General features: G+C 43.1%; 2 protein-coding genes across 3 annotated transcripts; both read right to left on the bottom strand.

Moving 5' to 3' along the window:
• Positions 1–377: 377 nt before the first annotated feature.
• Positions 378–981, bottom strand: LOC120956268 (tetraspanin-9-like). The gene is made up of 2 exons (XM_040377649.2): positions 970–981; positions 378–866 (listed from the first exon to the last, which is right to left on the bottom strand). The coding sequence occupies exons 1-2, from the start codon at positions 979–981 to the stop codon at positions 435–437; spliced, it is 444 nt and encodes a 147-aa protein (XP_040233583.2). The 3' UTR covers positions 378–434.
• LOC120957770 (tetraspanin-11-like) lies at positions 926–19375 on the bottom strand. 2 transcript variants are annotated; one of them, XM_040380124.2, is made up of 4 exons: positions 19181–19375; positions 2595–2726; positions 2324–2515; positions 926–2132 (listed from the first exon to the last, which is right to left on the bottom strand). In XM_040380124.2, the coding sequence occupies exons 2-4, from the start codon at positions 2670–2672 to the stop codon at positions 1701–1703; spliced, it is 702 nt and encodes a 233-aa protein (XP_040236058.1). In that variant the 5' UTR covers positions 2673–2726; positions 19181–19375; the 3' UTR covers positions 926–1700. The 2 variants fall into 2 exon arrangements, with proteins under 2 accessions (XP_040236058.1, XP_040236057.1); XM_040380123.2 differs by having other exon boundaries at positions 19185–19375.
• Positions 19376–23293: the final 3918 nt, after the last annotated feature.

The raw sequence follows: 23293 nt of genomic DNA, 5'->3' as shown, positions 1-23293 counted from the left end.
CAGTATAACTACTGTTTCCAAAGCTGGAATGTACAACATATATATTCAGGTCTGTAAGCTGATGGAATCAATTCCGGTTCAAACTTTGAACTTTTTTTTCATTTCAGCGGCTGGAACCAATTTTGCCGCACTCTCGCAAAGCTTATGCTGTACCTAACCAGGAACTGGAACTATTAAGATGCTGAATTGTTAACAGTAATAGATTCGACTTAGATATTGATACGGATTTTGCCCCAAGATCCAGGAACCCGCTTTATCCTTATACATGTAGCAGTGAACTAAAAGCTTTCATTGAATTTATACCAACTCTGGAAAATACCCCTTGGGTTATCGTCTTATTTACTTACTCCAATTAAAATCTACATCAAAACTCAGAGTAACGCACATCATTCCGTAAGGTATAGCATCTTTATTGCACCTAATTTTCTCACATTTCAGATAGTAGTCAACATGTAGTATGCCATAACCGTAGCCGGTACGATCGCCAGCAGTAGTAGCAGGGCAGCTCCACCCAGCATCAATCCATTGCGCACCAACGTCTGCGTGATCGCCTCATAGCAACCCGTCCGGTAGATCGTAAGCGAAGTTTGCAGCTGCTGGCAAGGACGCTTCCGCGCTCCGTAATCATCCATACAGCACGAGTCCGGTATGCGCTCGTTCCAGTCGCGAAAATCCTCCACACCGCAGCACTGCAGATCCTCCTGCGTCATGTCCCAGGACACGGTCGTCAGGCGGCGCCGTCCGTACTGGTCCAAACTCTCGTACATTTGGTCCTGCAGGCCGAGTGCAATGCGCTCGCGAAACGCGTACCCCAGCACCGAGCCAACGCCCAGCACCACTATCGCTAGGAACGAAAGCAGAAAGTACTACAAGCAAGCGCAACCATGCGTACAGCATAAGGACGGGAAGAAATACAGGGAAAATGTTTAAAGTTCTTATCGCTCCTCTCTTTATTAACACCTAACATACATAAAAGCACATGGAAGTTGTACAATTATCGTTCACGCTAGCGGTAATTTTGCATCATCGATGTTGGTTTGTCTCGCGTGTGTCCGTGCTGCGTGTGTTTCGATCGTGTTAAATTAAAATTAAACAAAATTAAAATCTTCTTATCGTGTACGATGATGTGATGAGAAGCGCACAGAGATGCTGCTGGAAACGACACTTCACAAAAGAAAATGAAGAAAAAAAAACAAAACGGGGGAAAGCACATGTACAAAAACCTTAAATCTTACATACGAGCACAGCTAAAGGTAGGGAGAATTCGGGATCGAGCTCTGTGCACGCTTTTTACAACAAACAAAATTGTGCGCTGGAGGCACCGAACGCTCTGGACGGAATACGGAAGTGTAGAAAGAGCTGGATCAGTGTCCCTCCAGCTTAGGTACGGCAGCTTAGTTCACCGTTACAAAAGGGACAAGAAACGATGGAGATGGAGGCTTAAGATATTGTAGTATAAAGATATTGTGCGCATCTTGGTAATAGATAGTGTTATCCGCGGTTTGCTTGCTGATATTGCTGTTTTTTTTGCCAATACTTTGTCCCAGGTATTCGGTAGCCTGTCCTTTCCAACCAAAGTTTGGAAAATCTCTACCTAATACCAGAACACCACCCCATCTCACTCGCAAGGAGCTCAGCTCCCAGGAAACTCAGAGCTTTGTTGTGTACAGTGGTGACACTCGGCAGCAGCGCACCACCATCTATTCGATCATCCGGAACAGTGAGCAGGAGAATATCATGCCGAAGATGAGCAGCACCGCCACCCCGATGCCGGCCCCACCGATGATGGCCGCATTGTCGCGTATGTAGCTCGAGGTGATCTCCAGACACCCGTTGATGTAGATGTTCTCCGGGCTCGGATTTTCGATGCACGGCTTGTAGCCATCGAGCGTCCGCTGGCAGCAGGACTGCGGGATGTCGCCCCGCCAGTCGCTGTAGCTCCGGACGCCGCAACACTTCAGCCGCTCCTGCGTTTCGTCCCAGGCCGTCGTGATCGAGCGGCGCGAACCGTACAGACTCATGGACGAGCGCATCTCGTCGCCCATCGTTTGCGACACCTTCTCGCGGAACACGTACCCCAGGATGCCGCCGATCAGCATCGTCACGAAGATGAGAAACACTAGGATGAAGTACTGCACCATTGGCAGGCGCGAGTGCGAGCGGTAAAACGGAAAACAAAAAATGAAAGCATTTTAATTGCACGAAAAATAAAAGCGTAACGCGAGGGAAGCGTGATCGTTGATCGTTCCAATTGGGATTTAAAGCCTACACTACACTACGGCCTAAGCAGGGAGGAGTTGTTGGAGCCCCCCAAGACTCTTACCGTCAGCAGCATACACTTGTACTCCTTGGCCGCGCCCATGCATCCGAAGAACGACAGCAGACAAACCAGGGCGGAGGTGGCGATCAGCACGTACACCGCACCGGAGAACAGGTTCGTGCCGAGCAGCTCGTTGATGAAGTGTTTGTCCACCAGCGTCCAGATGCCCAAACTGAACACGATCGCACCGCCAAGCTGTTGTGTGTCAATGTACAAGAATGATCAATTGCTGCGCTGACTTTTTGATACGATCGAACCAGACATCGATACTTACGAAGATGACAAAGTTGGCCACAAACATGCTGTACTTTACGCACTGCCCGCAGCAGTCCATTCTACCGCCGGATCCCATGGTTTGTGGTTTTCCCTTTCGTTCCTATCTCACGGAAGACGCGCTGCAGAGAACCTATCAGATGTAAAGTAAGAGATCGTTGGTGATGTCTTCATTTTTGAGATCATATTTCTTGCTGTTATTGAAGATTACATTAACATACAAAACCTATCATGATCACTCGGAGAGCTGTATCTCTCGGAAGATGAACATGACAGTTTGATGTCACTGTTACTAGTTTCGGGAAAATTTATGATCGTTTTGGTGTGGTGGATTTTGGAGATCGATCGACATTTTAATTCGGGTCTTATCACTCTTTATGTTGTTGAGCTCCAAAAACCAAGATCAAGGCGTCCATGACTCATTGAACTGTATTTTGCGTCTCAAATGAGAATTTCACAACATAGTACGTTCTAGAAGTTCCTCCAGAAATCACTGCGCAGTACAAATAGACATCGAAAAACGAAACAATGTGTAGATCACTTCACACCGCACTTAGTGTCATGCACTTTCCGCGCCTGATTTACAGGCACGCTTATAAATTACGATCTGATAACGTGTCCATCGAGTCACCAACGTGCGTGACTCATAGACAACGAACTCCAAAGTGTCACCTTCGGCATGGGCACGCGTGCACCAACGATCGGTGCAAATCTTTACGGGTAAACACACACTTTACCCCTTCAACTCCACCGCAACAACCGAAGGGTAGAATTGCTTCCATCCCTCTCCCCCTTTCCCTTATGGATCGTTTCCCGATGTCAATTGCTTAATTGAGTTTAATGTAAGTCCATAGTAATTGTACGACGCGACGAGCGTGGCCCGGGGGTGCACGGGTAGTTAAACCGTGCGCTCCCGTTCGCGGCCACCGTCGTCGCCTTGCGCTACCGGTAAAGGCCACGGTTGTCAGCCCGAGTTGGCACAGATATTGTGTGTCATGTGTGTTGGTAATCGTAGGCTCAACCACAGCCAACGATGACTGGTCGCAACGGACGCAATGTGGATCCGCATGCCATGGCCGAAGGTCATACACCGGGGCCGGAGGTGTTTGCGTCGTTTGGAAGATCTGTAACGCTACGGGTCGCTGATGTCGTTGTTGACTCCGATGCAGAACAGTTTGTTCCGCAACCGGATCATACGGTTCTGAACGGCTCAAGGTCTAAAGTCATTTCAATATTCTTGGCCTCATCATCTGTGGGCGTTTTGATGAGAATTGCTTCGGATGTTAACACGTAATATGGCGCTGAAACTGTCAACATATTGCACTCATGCAGGGGAGCACCCTGCTCTTTATATTGGAATTCAAGGTTCCATTAATTCTCGACATGTTTACGGAAGAGAGATCTTCAGAAAGCGTTGTGATATTTGTAGCTAGACTTCACTGAAGAGAAAATACGTTCATTGCCACCAATGTCGCTGATTAACGGAGATATTTCCCCCCATTTTGAAGATCTTCAATCTTCAAACCCTCCAATTTGGCTGTCCTTCAACATACAAATCGTTTCCAATCTCACCCAATCGATCTCGACACAGCTTATCGGACGGACTGATCAAACATTTTCTTCACATCGAAACGATCGCATCTGCCATCAACCGCACCACAACTTCCTGACCACTTCTTGTGACCATCCCCTTTCCGGCGGTGTCGCGCCTGAAAGGAAAAGTGAACGCAACCTCGCGTCCACCCAAAACCGTCGGAAGGAACGGTCCGAGGGTCAATGCCGAAATCGCGGCACCGGCCGCTTTACAAACAACCGTCCGCACCGTTCACCGTCCCTGACCGTCCGTCCGGTCGGGTTCCGGTTTCCTTGGGAACGAGTGAGCGAGACGCACACGCACGGTACTTTCGCTTTTCGTGTGCGTGTGTGCCACGTTTCCTAAAGCCTACACTCAGCCTTCCGCTCTTGATCTCTGGAGTGGTTTTTGGGAACGGAACGCGTTCCACGCATTGTTGGTCTACTTGCAGCGGCCCATCCCCTTGTTTGGCCGGTTCGGCAATGATGATGCTGGCGTGTATTACTTTGGCGTGTAAAGTGATGGCATTATGCAACAAACCCATTCCAGCCCAGACCAGACCAGACATCACGTACTCGAGGAGTGAGTTGGAATGGAGGCAACGACGACGACCACCGTCTAATGGTGTCGTCGTGAGGGCCCGATTATGTCGCCAGCGGCTTTTTTAGTGGTACCAGTCCACCAGTCGCCGGTTTGGAGAAGCATGTTCCATCGATATGGCATCGGGCGGTTACGACACACACACACACTGGGCCGTGTGTATGACTTGAAACATGGAGCCCTCCCGGCGCCGCATCGTGAACACTGTGAGGCGCGTTAGTGGCAATTAGGGTTTTTAGGAGAAATTGATCGTCGTTTCATCTTTTGTGTGATGTGAAATTTTGCACAGAAAAGAAAAATAAATGCACCGCACAACTAAAAATCATTAACGATCATCGTTTAAATCTGTTTTTTCGTTTGATGCCTCTTTTTGGGATGCTTACGTTCCAACAAACACACACTGATAGAGAAAGTTGAAGCGTTTTTTGCCTCTTTTTCCATTCAATCGTTGTGCAACGACGCTTACGGGACGGGACTTTTTGTGTTGTTGGTGCTCCTTGCTAAGGTTGGACTCTCCTTTGCCTGCAAAGGATCACCTCGCGGGCATAAAAGTTGTTCCGTGGTAGGGCAGCCACAATCATATCTTGACGCTACCACTACGCCCATTAAACCTAACGATACAAGTATAATAGATTAATGAAACGAATGGGAACCACAGGAGAAATTTAGATGGTGTGGCGATCATTATCAAGTAATTCACTTGTACCACTGGTTGTTAACACACCGTTTAGGAGAGTTTTATCTTTTAATCCTGTCGATACAACAGGAATAACGCTTCGCTCTCATGATTTGTCTTTGAAGAGGTTTGAAATTTAACCGTTTGAATGGGATGTTTCGATTTTTTAAGAGCAATTTGATGTTTTTAATACTTTGCGTTTTTTAACACTTTGCGGGGCATATAACAATTTAAGTACATTGTACGAGCTATTTGAAAGGTTGTTATTAACACTTCCATTAGCAGCTTTTTACAGTAACCAGGTTCAAGTAATTGATCGTCAAATAACTAATTAACAGCGGCTAGTAGCTAGTATCAGTAACTAGTTACAAGTAGCTGATTGTCAGAGCCGAATACCGGGTTTCGCACGATTTATTGGTTGGTTTCCATCAATTTTTGGTGGATTCCCATATTTTTTAGGTGCGTTCTCACGATTTTTTGGCCGTTTCCCAGAATTTTTTGATCCAATTGATATCCAATCGGAAAATACACGATTTTTTGGCCGTTTCCCAGAATTTTTTGATCCAATTGATATCCAATCGGAAAATACCAATAAATTATGGGAACGAACCAAAAATCTATGGGATACGATCAAAAAATCGTGGGAACGCACCAAAAAATCATGGGATCTGACCAATAAATCGCGGGAAACCCTGTAAGTACAAAACATTAAATTGCCTAATAAAAATAACGAATTATCCGTATCTATCAATACGAGTAGCTATCAGTAAGTAACTAGTTGTCGGAATGCAAATGAATCAATTTAAAAACAAATTATTTATCTATAACTTGCAAAAGCAATCAGTTCATAACATCTGATCGCCGGAATACTTTTTATATACAAAATAATAGATAAAAAAGAATTGAAAATATAACTAGTAAATTTGATTATGGACTTCTACTAAGGTATTCAAAAACTACAGAAACATATGGACTTCTTTAGTTCAAATCGGAATAAACGTTTCCCAAACAAAATCTGCATTTTCCATTCTACATTAAACACTTTGAGGACGTACATGAAAGTACTTTGCAGTAATAAGAGAGGATATTGGCTTTACTATCTCTAAACCTAAAGGCAAAGTCTGACTGGTAACATTATTCAGCTAAAAATAACTCCTTCCTCCTCAATCCACCATATGGATTAGCACGTTGCTTCGTTAAAACAGCGCTTAAACGGGTTTAAAAATAAATATTCATCCAACGACACACACAACGCTTTAATTCACGCATTTCAGCTCCACTGGCTTCCGCACACTCACGATCCGCTGATTCCTTCCTTTTCCCTTCAATCTTGGGTTGGGTTATAAATTTCGTGCTATCGAAGACCGAATCCCCCGAATCCGTCTGATATCCGCTGTCAAAATCACACCCATGTGTCGACGGCGACTCCCTCGGGCCGCTTGATCATCGGAAGCACCGTGACAAGTGCTAACGATCAAAAGCTCATAACCGCGCCATAGCAGCGGCAGCACTTAGAAGAAGAAGAGCTGTCTGTTAATCCACAACACAACACAACATTATACTAAGCGGTTCGATTTCATCGTCCCAACGAAACATAAATCTACGGCGACGGCGTGGAGGAATGTGATCTCCGCGCGATTATGAGCATGCGACGCATTATGATTCATCTATAATAGCTTTTCCATACGGATTTCACAAGTTTGCTTAATTATAGTGTTTGTTTTGCTGCTTTCGGTTCTACCGCCAGCAAATCAATATTCAAAACACTGACACACGACCCGAAGCCGGCGTGGAAGGACAGCGTCGATCATTACACGCTGTACAATCAGGTACACGTAGAACGTGACTCGTTTGTATGACTAGCTCCAATTAAGCGTTCTATTTCCAGCAAAAGTGATCAATGCTGCTGGAATGTTACGTTCTGTTTTGCTCCGAGGACGCCCGTCCTCAACTCGTGACTTGAGTCATATGACCACTGTGTATACAGTGTGGGGGAAGGTGTACAGGTACGCGTTGTGCTTGTGCCAATCGTCATACGGAGCGAAGAGCAATGTTTACCTTTACCAATTCCCACGGCTACTGGCTCTTATTTTTGGGAGAGAAAAAAAACTCCTAAACCCACTAGATAAACTTTTAGTAGCGCTTAAGAGACCATCAGCAATTGTACACAAACAGCAGCATTGAGGGTACGGGATTTTGTCGCAACCGTTTTACGTAACCGTCCGCAATCTACAATTTCAAGTTTTGTGGCAGATCCATGCGCAAACGGTGCGCTCCGTAGCATAACAATCGAATCGATCTGAGGAATGGCTAAGCACTAAACTTTGAAGAAATAAAAAGAAAAGGTTGTGAAAGCAAACATTTGCAAGTTTGCGATCGAACCGCACACACCAATCAAGCAAACGATTGAGGGGCTTTGCTTTTATCGCTCGGAGTAGTTTGCAGTCGGGCGCGTTTTGAATTTAAATTCGAAAAGAGCACTCCAAATGCAGAGGTGTGAAATTAGCATGGCGTGTGATTTGTTAGTGCGAAGAGAAGGTAAAGGCTCGAGTGCGCATTAGAATAACGATAGGCTGCTCCCATCGATCCCAAGCGATGGCAATGATCTGTGCTTTCGTTTTTCTTCCGGGAAATTACTGTTATTTTTGTGTTGTAAGCAAGGAATTTCAGTTAAAAGATCCATTTTATGATCGCGTGGAAGAGAAGGTGATTAAAAAAACATTTAAATAGCTTTTCACATGATATTTAACAAAATTGCAGCATAGAATATCTTTTATTCCATTTCTTTAGTAATACTTTATATTATATTATATGATTAATATTTTGTGCGATATTAAAAAAAAAAACAATATTTGACGTTCATCTTCTCATGATCACTAAACGTAATTGGTAGCAAAGAAACCGCATTTTCAGTAAAATTACTTGTAGGAAATTCCGTTTCCGCAGGAAAAAAGCAACAATTTTCATTGTTAAAATATCATTGGAATCTAGTTGGAGTTTATTTGTTCATATTTTAGTGTCAAATTATCACTAAAACATTATTTTTAAGACGGCTTATAAACATAATGGTTTCGGAAAATACAATGGAGTCAACTCCTTCTATGATGCAAGATGTGAGAATGTAGCCGGTATTAAAAATGCATAATACTCCTCATAATTTCTACCATAGAAAATACGATAATCGTAGCCTCTTAACCCGATCGGATCGTAACTTTCAACGACCTAGTCCCTATAATTAGTCCCTCCCAAAATTATACGGCCTCTATTTTTTGTTTTCAAAACTATCTTTTTCTTGGAGTCTCATTTTCATAATAACTCAAACATGAGTGTTCAATAATTCTTTTCCGATTTAAAGATTAAAAACCCCAAATCCACCGCCCAGTAGAAAATCGACTGGGCGGTGGATTTGGGGTTTTTAAGCTTTAAATCGGAAAAGAATTATTGAACACTCATGTTTGAGTTATTATGAAAATGAGACTCCAAGAAAAAGATAGTTTTGAAAACAAAAAATAGAGGCCGTATAATTTTGGGAGCTCAAACACTCAAACTCAGGAACTCAAACGGTAAATTAATATACCGTATCGATAAGCAGGAAGGCCGGCCATGGACGACCGAAGGACAAGGTGAAACCGTTGGCAGTGTTTTAAAAACAAGAACCACAATAAAACGCACCACACAAAGCGAAAGAGATAATATTTAGGCGGGGCTGTAAAACAGTTGCTTGGAAACTTGCCGGGGGCCGATGGTTTGCTGGAATTTTCGAATTTATTGACCACATCCTAGAGTGCTAGAGAGGTGCTAGGGTGGGAAGTGGTAAAGAATGCGAACCAGTTTTAATCTCCAAGTGTTGGACCAACCGTCAAACAAGCTTGTTAGCATCCTATTAGCATACGTGGCAGCGGTTGGAAATCGGTTGGTGCTGTGTGAACAACAATGAATCGATCCGAAACCTGGTGCGATCAAGAAAGTTGCCCGCTAATGTGTATAGGGGAGTTTCACTGAAGATTAATTAGTATAGCCGGGTGTTCGGCCGGTGATGCAGTGTGGCATAGTAATGCACCACAAAACAAATTAAAACCCATTATAAACATCATTCTATTAAAAGTGACATGGTTTTGATGTTTTTTTCCGATTTGTGACTTTAATTTTCCCTCTCACAGACACAAAAACACACAGCAACAAAAGGTGACTGACCCTTCCTGTCTGGTCCTTAATAGCATTCGTAGTCATTGCACCCACGTTCTATGCGATAGGAATCATGTTCATGTTTTTAAAAATTGCACTTTTCTCCATTTCTCTCTCTCTCTTTCATTCCTTCCTATTGTCCCGAGCTACCAGGACAATCGGTCGATGGACGAGGGACACCCTGGTCAAACCTGGCACTTTGCTGGCCCACTCTGTGCTGTGTGTAACAACAGTAACAGAGGGGGAAAAACCGGAAATGGGGATGGGGCATAGTGTCAACCTGGACTGCCGCTTTTTATGGACACTTTGCGTGCCGTTTGCGTGATTGATGAAGGAGCGAAAACGTGTCAATGTACGCTCAAACTGGGGGTTCGCTTGAGGTTTGAGCGCGGAGAACGGTAAAGTTCATTGTACATTCAGTAAATACGGGCTAGACGACAGCACCCGCGTATTGTTTGGAGCCCGTTGAAGGGAGCGAGCGGGAAATAGAATGTGTTTAAATAAAACTATTACAAACGTAAGGGCAGGAATATATGCGATAGCGAATAAAGTAGTGATGGGAAAAATTAAGTTTTGGTCGGAATCGATTCCAACTAGCTCCGAATTTTTGTAGAATTCATTGGGATAGTAAGCCCGGTATCAATTTCCGGGATCGGTTACGGAATCGACTCTGGAATCGGAATCGACTCGGTAATCAGAATCGGCTCGAGAATCGGAATCGGCTTAAGAATCGGAATCGGCTCGAGAATCAAAGTCGGCTCCGCAATTAGAGTCGGCTCCGGAAATAAATTCGATTTCGGTATCTCCATGAAAATAGGCGTTTGGGTCCAAATTTATTTGTAAAAGACCCATTCTCATGGAGATTTCGGGACTTATTTCGTGTCTAAGACTCCTGATTTCAATTCTACAACTTACACTGATTCTGGAGACAATTCTGATTCTGATTCCGGAGCTGATTGCGATGTTGGGGCCAATTTCTATTGCGGAGTCGAGTAAGAATCGGCTTCGAAATCTATTTCGGAATCAGCTCCAGAATCAGAATCGGAGTCGGCTCCGAAATCAGTTCTGTAATCGGTTTCGGAATCGGCTTCGGAATCGATTCCGGAATAGGAACCGATTTCGGGATAGGATTCGATTCCGGAATAGGATTCGATTTCGGAATAGAAATCGATTCCAGAATCGGAATCGGCTCCGGAATTGATTCCGAACACGAGATAAGAACCGGGATAGGAATCAGTTTCAATTGAATACAATAAACAAAACGTAAAAGTTCCTAAGCTTCTTCTAAGCTTATATTTTTTTATTTTATTTCGAGTGAAATTGTGAGATAATGTATCAGTTTTGGATGCTTTACATGTCCAGTTGAGCAAAGAGTTTTTACAGCTCATCAAATAATCCCACACAATTTGAGCTTCCCTGTTTACATCCCCACAGACACGTTAAGCTCTGCTTAACACTATACTTCAAAAGTCGATTGCTTAGTTGATACTCATAACAGCGTGTTACTTATTTCCTTCTAATCGCTAGTACGTGATCAGGCTTTCAAGTAAAGCATTTTAGCATATTGCTTATCGATCGCTTAAACTTAACGTAAACCGATAGAGACAAAAGTGGATAAAAGGAATATTTAAAATAATTTTAATTATCATAGTATCTTTCCTATCTCTCTCTACATATGCCCCTCCCCGCTGGGACATCTTGAGAGCCTTGAGCTTCGCGGACGCGGCCGTTATTTCCTAATTTTCCTAACACACCTGCACCACACCAAACACTGCATCGCATGATCCAACCACATTCTAAATACTCTCCCTGCGCGTTTGTGTATTTTTGTTTCCAATTCTATTGGTCAAAAGCAGGCAAGAGTGTGCGTGGTTGCCCAAACGTACAACTTAATTAATTACACTTCCGCCTTTTTGTGACGCGCACCAAACCATAGGGAAGATTCTTTCTAGCGGTGTGCATTTGATTTTTTTTTTCGTTTAATGCCACTCTACACTCCCATTCAAAACAGTTCACGCATTGTCAGCTCCATTGCAAGCTTGCGAGTCACTAGACCCTTCCGGTCGTGTCCAGTCTGGAAAAAATGGTGAGGAAAAATTAACCAAAAGTTGACACCCTTCTGCTACGAAGAGAAGTGCGTTAGCGACCCCTCACCGAGGCAGTTCCTGTTCCGCTTCGACGGCCTCAATGCGATCGTAAATTATTCCCGAAAGCAGTTTCGTAAGAGAGGAAACAATTTAACACACATCTGCACTTTTAGCGCTAGAATTTCTTCACCTTCCCCCGCTTTCCTAACACCTATCGGTGGAAAAATTATCATCTTTTTCCATTCCTCATCGCCTCCAGACGAGTCGTCTCGTTAGCATACCACCAACCAGGGGTCGTCACAATGTGTGCCCCAACTGGCAAATGGGCATCGTCGTCAACCGTTGTGGAAATGTTGAATGTAAATGGAACGCATTATTTCAATGATTTATGCTAATCGTTACCACTCACGGCAGAGATGTGGTGGCGAAGTAGCAACAAAACAGTGCATATTGGACTGCTCCCAAAGTCAAAAGAGTGAAAGTGTTTGAGTGATGCAGCACGACCGGCAACACACCAAAAAAAAGTTTCCAAACGATACAGTTTTCTTCCCGTGGCCACAACATGATGGATGCAGACAGCAGTAGAGATAAATTATAACTCCTTTCCTGTTGGGGGTTGGTTGGTTTTTGGTTTGGGTTTTGCGTTTAAATCTTACACCAGGTGACATCAGAGCGTGCACCACCGGTACACCACAGCTATCAGGGCAAACGTGACCGGAAACATTATCTTTTAACTAATTTTTAAAACGCAAAGCTAAAACATCTCGCCCCCCCCCCCCCCCCACACACACACACGCGCCCCATCATCTGCGGCCAGATCTAACCACTACTAGCCTTTTTAACAAAAAAAAAACTAAAATAAATGCTAGTTTTACGACACATTTCCGTATAACATCGCCGAGGCTTACATCTGAGGCTGTGTGTTGTGCAACGGTTTTCACCATGCACGCGCGCGCGCGCTCGCCTGTACTGATCCAGTCACGTGTCGCCCTTTGTCCGCATGAATGAGTTGACGGATCATTGGGTTCGTGGTGTCGATCCTACACTCTGTACACTGCCGGTTGGTGTAGAGAATTTCAATGAACGCGGTACCGTTGCTTGTATGTCTCTGTAGAAGGTGCAATGGTTCGCTGACGACATTATTAGTCGCCGAAAGGGCGGGTCAGAGAAATAGATGGAAGTTTTGGTGAAGTTGGAGGTAAGTGTTGGCAGATGTTCCATGTTTGATGCACAAAATTGTGAACCAGTGATGTCACTGGTTGTGGTGATCTACAATTGATTGGGTATGAGATTCGCCTCTCGTTATGTGTGTTATGCCTATAAGTGCCATGAACTGTTGCGTCTAATAATAAAAGTTAGAAGAGTCCATGTATCACCTCGCAACCATCAAGCGAATTACAAGTTACTAATATCAGTTTTGATAACAAGATCTTATAACTTATCTCTTCTATACTACGCATTCTTCAAACTTATAAGAACTTCTGTAGTGACCCCCAAGACCTGGCAGTTCCTTTGGTTTAGAAGTTACATGGAGATTACTGTATCACGATGTGATGTTAATGTGCTCAAAGACTTATTCCATCAGCAGTAAGGCTTATTCCACCGCCAACAGTTATTGTGTACATAGATCAGAATAAGACACAGACCTGCAACATGCAGAGCTTACAAAACAGGAGACTTGAAGCATGGACGGCTTGTTACCAAGCGTATTCACATTCAACAAATAACAGTGACCTCTGGGAAGGGTTTTAACTTTACCTTTTCTTTATAGAGGCTTTGAGCCTACTGGTTCAGATCTAATCTTGGGATCCATTGAACGTCTGCACTAGTGACGGTTGAAGTTGGAAAAAAAATTCGGAGTCGATAAATTCGGAACCGACTCCCGAAGGTAGATCCGCCCAGCATTATCCGGAATCGTTCGGAATTGTCTGGAGCCGTCTGGAATCATCCATAGTCGTCCGGAGTCATTCGGAGTCGTCCAAAGTCGTCCGAAGTCGTTCGGAGTCGTCCAGAGTCGTCAGGAGTCGTTCGTAGTCTGAGTCATATGGAGTAGGCCGGAGTCGGCCTTCGAAACAAAGGCCTGTATACGAAGTTCTCGTGCAAAGTGAAAGACAAAAAAAGGACCGCTCCTGTTGACTCCGATCGCCTTTGGACAACTCCCAATGACTCCGACACAGAATGACTCCAAATCCGGTCGACTACAACCGAATCCGGACGACTTCGACTCCAAACAACTCCCGGCGACTCCAAACGACTTCAGGCGACTCCGGACAACTTCGCACGACTTTGAGTGATTCCGGACGGCTCCAAACGATTCCAAACAACTCCGAATCCGGGCGGAATTAGTGGTTCGGATTTTATCTGAGTCAGAATCGGCAAGCATCTGCTAAGCAACAAGTCAGTCCAAACTGATATTAAGTATAGCAGTATAAAACAGTCCACTTTGGTTGATGTAGAAGATATCTTGGGACTAGTATATTTCTTGAATCTTCTTGAGACTAGCATAGCGGAAGTCTCACACAAATAAGTAAAACATATGGGAAATAGTAGATTGGTTTATAGTTTGAGATGTTCTTACTATTTCTATGGAGTATGAAATTTGTTCACAGTTGTTCAAAACAGTTATTGAAATAGTCTTTAGTAGTTGGAGATGTACGAAATGATAGGAAGACTAAAGAATACTTAAGTTATATGCGAAAGTCCGTTGAAAACGAGTCCGACGTTTCAAGAGGTTGAAATAAAGAACTGAAGCAACAATCTAACCACTCCATGAACTACTAACCTAACACAAAAACACAGAACGAAATGTCACTTACGTGAGGATCATGTTTAATCCCATTCCTAACAGTCATGCCTCCACATCACAAAGCCTTCTTCAGATATATGACTGTAAGAAATTGGTCCCCTTTTATTCCATCCCGCAATACAATGCATCATATTCATTCTTTTGTTTCGCCCTCGACATTAAGAGCACGAATAATGGGCACCGAACAATTTACTTCAAACTTTCTTAAGCTGATGCCCTTCAATGACTTGTACGATCGCTCCCCCCAACGTCGATCGATGTGCGCGCGCCCACCACATTCGGTCGTTTCGGTTGACGATTTCTAAATAAAGCCATTATAACGATAACCGCACACAACATGGGCTTCCTTTTCGAACGGGGCACCAAAATCCCGGGGGCGATACGCTCGGCGTGCGCACTATCAAACAAGATCCATCCGCTTCCCATTCCGATTCCGACACAATACGCCAACGCAACTACGTCCTATCCCAAAGACACGGACACGACGCACGCTCTTTTAACGACGCGCTAAATTTCGTCCAACAACACCAGCGTCATCGGGTGTGTGCGCCGACTTGTAGCGAGGGCGCGACTCGCTGTCACTGCCGGCAGCTGGGGTTTGGTGAATAAATCGAAAACAAACGAAAAACCACACTACACCGTGGGCTGTCGGTATCATTAGAAACGTAAACAAGCGATTCGTTGTCAAATTTACGACCCACGAACGGAAAAAATCCGTATGATCACACGCACATACGCACCCCAGCGGACACATGCCACGGGAGTCTTTATGACGAGTTTTAATGGCCTAAGGAATCTTAGGGCACGTTGTGTGACAATTTACGAGCTTGCCGCACAGTTGTGGGAAAATGATCGAGAGGTGATCTAGCTTCTTGGGTTTCCCTTATGCTGGGGATAGGTAGCACAGACCTTTCTATAGACACGCGGTAGCTTCCCTTTTGGGTTGTTTGACGTGTTTATGATTCTTTGTTTGTTTTGAGAATTTCGAGCGATTTTGTCACATTCTTAACATTATGATTGCTTTGTGTCAACAGGAAATCATATCAAGTGGCATGATTAGGAAAGGGCATGATTTTGTACTGTCACACCGTGTTTTTCTTTAGTTTTTATGCATATTTAAGTAGTTTTTACATACATTTTTTAATGAGTATCATGCTGTTTACGTTATAAATAATTAGTTTTTATAGTTCACAGCATCTGTAAACGTTTAATTTAAATTATATTTTATTACTATTACAATCGTAAACCTTCTCGGTTTTTCATTTAATTCCATTAGGTCCTATTTTGACGTTTGCAGTATTTAATTGTGATTTGTAATTTTTGTCATATTAACAACAAAATAAGCTAAAATTGGACGATTAATGTCTGTGTATATAAACGATGGGTACATGAAAGAAAAATAATATACAAAAAAAAATCATTTATTTTATTTTCTATATTCAACCTTCGACCTTCTCAACTATCATTTGCGTGAAAATGTTTGATTGAAAATTAGTAAAAAAAATGATACATATCAATTTGGTGCTTCATTTGGTGCATAATTCATAATATTTTAGCAAGTGTTCAAAGAAACCAAAAGGGCAGTTTTTACGCTAGATCTATTCGTACCTTTAAAGTAGCATGTCCAATTTTTTTAAGATATTTTGATATGACTTAATCATTTTTATTTTTATGATTTGGAAATTGTTGTATTGTAATGAAACAGAATTAATTCATTTCAATTATAAATAATTGATTCAATAAATTATCCAATTTAGTAAGATATAACTCGACCGGACGGTCAAATAGGTGGATTCCAATGACAATGAACGCTTCTATCAGATAAGTGCAACAAATTAAATTTAGCTGAATTGATTCACTCAATTAGCCTAAGTATAAATAAATATTCAAGCTTTAAAAAAATCCTCGCTCATTAGCGAAAAATAAACCCACCATACCGGATGTATCGCAAGAACGGATGATCACGCAAACGGAACAGCACAGCACAAAGAGTAGTTCTGGCATGACAGAGGAGCATATGATGCATGACATGAAGTTATGGAAATCAGTTTTCATATGCATTAATCGAACGGAATCTTAATTCCCACTCCATCACAAATCCATCCCTCGCTCATATATGCTCGTCCCTCATCGTGTGCTTGCGAAATCCACTTCCCATAAAATGTGAGAGACGCCAAAGCCCTCCAATACCAATTCGGGTCAATGCCATCGCCACATTAGCTATGGTAAATGGTTTGTGGGGGAAGCAGCTACCGCCGTTCTAAGCAATCGTACCGAATCGTAACTTTGAAAAAAGCGGCACACTGTGGATTGCTTCTCCGATGGATTGCTCGTTTCTAGCACAGCAGCAAAGTGCTTCCCACCTCTGCAGCAGAAACAGACTTTTGCTGTCCAAACACAAGTGGCTGGAGACAAAATAAACAACACATAGTCTGTTTCTTCTTAACTTTTTTTTTTTTAAAGTCGATTTAAAGCGAGAAGAAACTACGAAACCAACACAACCTACTGGTTCATGCCACGGGGGCCTCTTGCGGTTGGAATGCGCGCAATAAAGCGCGCGAGAACGCGCGCGCGCACCCTTCGGTCGGTTAATTGCGCCCGGCAGCAGAGATTTTGCCCAGCGAAGGACGTGGAGTTTTGGAATTATTAATTGGTGCTCGCAAGGAAGCAGCAAAAACAAAAACCCACACACACCAAGTTCATTCCAGCGCAGACCTAAAATTATCTTTTTGCCCATTTTCTTGTTGTTGTTTTTATTTCAACGCTTCCTCTCCAAAACCACCCGAGAGAGGTCAAAGAGCCTCCCTTCCCCCCCCCCTCCCCCCCCAAGAAAAGCAACAACACCTTTCTGCGTCTGCTTTACTGCGCTACTTGATCGATCGTACCCGCGCTCGACCAAACTCAGTTTCATCGAGCATCAAGCCCAGGCCTGGTGACTTCATCGCGCGCATAGAAAGGGAACGTCACTTTTGCTGGCTGGTGGCTGGGTTGCAGCTGCAGTTGCTTTTCTGCTGGCGGCGGCGGCAGGGAGGAGCTGGAATGTCGTTGCCAGTAACACGGTGGCCAACATTCGCGTACCACCACCACCACCCTCTCCTCTCCGGTGGTGACCACACAGTTAAATTCGGTGGAGATTACAAAAGGGGACGTGAGAAAAGAGAGAGAGAGCATTGGAAGCAAAAAAAAAGACCCGCCTAATGACCAACGCGCGGACGTGCGCACGGACGCAAACACGGGGGCAAAGGAGATGATAAAGGGAGGCTTTGGCTCTTTTTCCCAGCTCTTGCTGGGGTAAAGCTTGTTGAGAAAACAAGTTTCAAGCTGCCATGACGACCACGCGCGCCCGCCAACACACCAACACACTGAAAGCGGCGGCCCCACTTCGCGTACAACTACACTCGAAAGGGCAGCGCTTTTGCGCTGCAAGGCTGCGTGTATCGTGCTCAACTCGCTCATGCCGGCGTCGCGTCGGCGAGGTTGGTTGGCAAACGCTGTACTGCTCTGGTGCGCTTACAAAATCGCTCAAACAAGCCGTAGACTCGCGCTCGATCGCGCTAGCACGTTCGAAGGGGGAGGGGTCAGGTGCAGGTTGAGCATCACATGCGCGGGTTCACTCTGCGCGGGTCTGTTTTTGGGGTGAGCCGCTGGGGCGCGCTTATGCAATCTGTTCTTGTAAATTTCCCACTTTTCCTCCCGGATCAGACAGTGGGATCAAAATGCTACCACAAAACTTAAAACGAACCCACAAAAAATGCCCAAATTCGTCGAACATCACCGAGAGAGAGAGAGAGAGAGCGCCATTACACATCGAGAAGAACACACACACCCACAGAAGATGCTTAAGAAACCATAAAAAATATCAACCACTTTACACAGCCACCAGTCAACCTGTTCCGCGAGGCATCACTGATCGTCACTTGGCGAAACCACAGAAAGGAACACTCAAAAATGCCCTCTAGTAAGACGCCCGCACAGACACTTTTTTCACACACTCAACCAGGGACGATAAATTATTGTTATTATTACAACCAGTTTGTGCATGTGCGTGCCGGACGCTTTAGGCCTTTGATTACATCGAGCAACGGCCAATTCTCAGATGCATCTCCCCACTGTCTGCACATTCGCTTCTCAGCGTTACCGCTTGCTGCCCTATAACCTTGAGGGTTAAGTATCTTTTCACATCTTTACTTCTACCAACACAACTAAACACACACACTGGCTTATTTTGTTTCGCACACATCACATTGCAGCATCCTTTTCTTAAACACACACACACAAACTTATTTTATAAACAACCACCACAAAACTACGATTCGATCGCTTGGACGACGCTCCACTCTACAAGCGAGCCATTGCACAATCGTTACATTAAAAAAAGCATGCCTTTCACAGTTTAGCCTTGCCTTTGTGTGTATTACTTTGAGGAGGGCAGAGAAATAAAAAACACACACACTACTGAACTTCCCTCGAAAGGTTAAATCGTAGAAAAGCTTCGCCGCTGGAGCAGCGGGTCACAATTTAAATACAACACTTCTAAATGCCTTCCTTCTAATCCAATCCACACCACACTAAACCGATCGCCGACGCACACTAAGGGGCAAACCGAAGAACGATGCAAAAACAGCGGCGGGGGGTAATGAACGATTTTGTAAAGCACTACCTACCGGACAATATCAAGGAGAGGACGTTGTGCGTGTGTGTGTTTGCTACTAAGGCACGATATCCTTCACACTAAAACACTCAGAGTAAACGTGCGTTCCAACCGTATTCCAACTGGGACTGTACCACGGAGAGAGTGACGCGCTACGTGCCGTTCCGGGCGAGATTTCAAACGAGAGTGAACCACCGTGCGTGTTGTCGGTGATGGTTTGGCGTGCCGTTGCGGCGGTAACAGGTAACGCGACAGGGCTGTCAAACGCAAAATGGACAAAGGGAACATGGAGAAGAAACAATTTCATGAAAATATAGTAAAGCATTGCTAAATGTGTAACACTGATTGTTTTTGATAATTATACTAGCTCCATATTTTAACTTCGTTTTAATATAATGTTATTTCATATATTCATTATAACATCAAATTTAAATGTTTTAAGAGTGATATGTTATACGCTTTCATTTTTCATATTATTTTTTGCTATTGTATCGGTAAATGTCTATTATTCAATACCAAATCTAACCATTTATTTGATTGTTGTTTAATTGAATCAAGTTGACCCTTTTGAACACTTTTCTCACCAACTGTTCGAGAAGCGCATTAGAAAGGATGGGATAATTTCAACAGAAAATGGACATAAATTCACCCGAAACTGTTTGCAATAGTGATTAATGCTTTAATCTGCTCTAAATATTAGTCAATAATGAATTTTATGATTTTTTACCACTTTAAAAAAACTGATAGAAAGGCTGTATTTTACCAAAATAAACATCTCCTATTAGATAATCAAATTTATTCCAAGTGCGATTTAAAAGAAGTGCATATCATGCGATAGTTTGATAGGCGCGATGAAACCGTTTAGCGCCTGTGGTTAGGCAATGCACTACGCATTGCATTGCATAAGGCGTTGAGTTCGAATAGTTTTATAAGGTACGGTGGGGCTCGATTTGTGTTTATTTACTTCAACCTTTTTTAGATAAATAATTGAAAAATAATTTAAAAAAAAATGGATACACTCAAGAAAAATCAGACATTCCTATGGTAAAGTATTGCGCTAAAATTATTTTTCTCTAAATTTATTAGAAGACAAAGAACATTACTTCCTAAATAAGAAAACATACGAAGCATTTTTTTCATATGACGTAGACTTTCAGCTGTATAAAAGATTATTGCTTATACATTTATCAGGTGCAGACCTACAGAAATTGTCATCCCAGGTGTATGAAAATGATACCAAATCGAATGAACAAACTATTGCGGACAAATGTGTTTTTGTTGCAAAGAACACACATCTAGTTTTTTTTTCCTTTCGGACGCGTTTGCAAACCAAAAAGGTCACGAAATAATCCTTTTCATACCAAAACGGTTATGAAAAGTAATCGAAATAATTACAAAATTGATTTGAAGTAGTTGTAACCAATAATTATGACATTGTTTTTGAAAAAAACTAAAAAAATAGAATTAGAAAGTATTGATATTGGACAAATGTTACCATAACGTAGACCCGAGCGCGAAACAAACGTAATTCTTAGAACAAAATAAAAATAGGTAAGATAATTAGCAATCATATGTTTCAAAGGTATTAAGCATTCTAAGAAGAAATATAACAAATCGTATAAAAATACATCATCTACATTCATTTGTTCTTTGGCGGTCTGTTCGTAGGTTGAGCATGTTGTCAGACTCACAGCTGTCTACTTTTATCTTTGCCGTAAAGGTAACAAATAACCACGTTAACATTATTAATAATTAGTACATTTCATCAAAATAGGCTACCTAGAATATGCTTGGGCAATGCGGTTCATTTCCATGAACGTGAACGTACAAGTTCTTTCATTTAGATGAACTGATTCATTCGTTCATTTCAGTTAAAGAAAATATGGTAAATTGTTGCATTTTGAAAGAAGAATTTGTGTATTACATTTATTAATTATTAGGCAGACTTTGAATGATCTTTGTTCCGGTTGGTAGGACGCTCTTTTCATGAACGTCCTGGTATTATGGTTCACGTTCATATTTGTATGGGGGAAATGAACGACCTGGCGTACTAGGACGTTCTTTATTTCGACGGGTAGGACGTTATTTGGATGACCAACTCAGTACATTATGATTTATAAAAAATCGATGAACGTTGATTAGATGAACGTAGGTCGTTCGTTCTTTAGGATGAATTGAATGAATCGTACAGTTCTGGTACTTGAGGCACAACTCTAGCCTAGAAGCCCAACTGCAATACAGTGGCCTATAAGTGGTAATTAAGATTTTTCTCCTCGGTTAAATCGGAAGAGGATTTCAATTTGAATCTGAACTCATTTGTTAGAATGTCTATGCTAATGACTACGATTATCGTACATTTCAACATGAATTTTATCAAATTTTCGTTCTTATTAAACAAAACTAGGAATTTATACTCCACTATGATTGGGCCATTTTGATGCACGGTATGTAAATATAGAGAAACATGGCATTCATCGTGCAAACAGTTCTATTGCTATGTTTGCATTCAAAACCAGCTTCTTTACTCAAACAGCATACTTCACGAAATAAATAGTCACCGCATCAACGGTATACAATGTAGTCAAACTGTCTGGACTCAAGAACACCATCCAGCCCGTCAAGGACGCGCGATGGTGCTAGCCAATTTCTATACAGTATGAAAGAAAATGGGCGATAATGCTGGGTTCCTTCTTTCCAGTGAACTTTTCAGCAAGCGTTGTAATACACCGGTCACCCTTTTGCGATAAAACAGAATCAGATGGGCAGCACCGATTGCTCCTCGTGTGCACGCTATCGACCAGTGTCAATCGCGATCAAGTTCTTGGAAAACTGCATGGTGCGCGATCGCATCGCCCCTTATAGGTGTAAAAGGCTTTCCCCGTTGTAAAGTTGTTATCAAATTTCAACCGAAACCACCGACACAATTAGTGAGCACCACCACTGGTGCAGCGATCTTATCGTCATGGTCAGCACATGCTGGTATTGCTGGTGGCATATCCACAGTTGGCGTGTTTTGTTTTTGTTTTTGCACATGAGAGATTGAAAGGGAAAGGGTTTGTTTCTCCGCGGTTGACCTTCAACATTTGAACGAGGACACAGACCGCCTGCCATCGATGTGAAACACCGTGACAAGAAGGTTGGCATGGATCGAAACGTGAGAAAATGATGATTTTTCTCGCTTCCTGTCGGAAAGAGATGATTTGTTGACTTCACGCATCAACAACCGCTAACGACTGCGCATGATGCTGCGTATGATGATTAATGCGTATTTTACCCATTATTAAGATGTTACTTTATCCCCAGCAGTAGTCCCTGTTTTTTTCCTTTGTTTTTATAAATGTTTTTTCCATTTCTTTGCCCATTTCTGCCGACTGTTCCGAACGACATTTATCCCATCTGAAAACACTGTCTAAGCCGGGCAGTTCTGGCTTTGTTCTGCAATTCTGATGTAATTATTCATCTCTCTATGCAACTCATCGGAGCTGGATGTATGCAAAAAATATGGCGATTCCCAGCTCAGTGATTAATTGCAACATTATGGTTGCGTTCTGAGATCCTCCGCTCGAAGCTCGGAAGAATGCTGGGAGAATTCTCCGTCCCAGAGAATCCCCTCACACTTTAGTGGCTTCGTTGTGAAACGCAAAACGCTAGACGCACTCAGCATCGCGAAATTCGCACACCCTTTCGCATTGAAAAGGGGGAAAAATCCCCTTTTGTGCCAAAAACTCGGCGAACCGATAAGAAATTCCAGCCCGTGTACAGCAGTCAGCTTCTTGATCTGCTATTTCTGGATTGTCAAAAAATACCTGATATCAGCAGATAACAGCACTCCACACTGGTGACGTTAGAAAGAAGCCAGACACACCTTCGAACCTAAACGACGACGTACAATGTACCGAGTGCCAGTGGAGTACCGTTTTGGTAACTTTCGATCCCTTTTTGTTCTTTTATAAAGTCTTATTTCATTTAAACAAAGCCAAATCGCAAAAGGTTCTACTGGGACAAGCTGATTGCATGAAGTCCGTACAGTTTTTGTCTGCACAGGGACAGGCACAACTGCTCAATGAAATGTTGATTATCACCTCCGGAATATGGTCGGCAGCCAAGAATCGGCCGCGGTGA

Source organism: Anopheles coluzzii, chromosome 3 (genome assembly GCF_943734685.1).
Source record: "Anopheles coluzzii chromosome 3, AcolN3, whole genome shotgun sequence".
NCBI classification, from domain to species: domain Eukaryota; kingdom Metazoa; phylum Arthropoda; class Insecta; order Diptera; family Culicidae; genus Anopheles; species Anopheles coluzzii.
The sequence above is the reverse complement of the archived record's forward strand: the minus strand, read 5'-3'. Positions and strand labels throughout refer to the sequence as shown.

Excerpts from the sequence above, each read along its gene's own strand:
- LOC120957770 (XM_040380124.2), bottom strand. The coding sequence starts at position 2,672 with ATGGGATCCGGCGGTAGAATGGACTGCTGCGGGCAGTGCGTAAAGTAC. Across the intron at positions 2,516-2,594 it reads TGGCCAACTTTGTCATCTTC|CTTGGCGGTGCGATCGTGTT; the intron begins GTAAGTATCGAT and ends GACACACAACAG. Across the intron at positions 2,133-2,323 it reads ACAAGTGTATGCTGCTGACG|TACTTCATCCTAGTGTTTCT; the intron begins GTAAGAGTCTTG and ends CCAATGGTGCAG.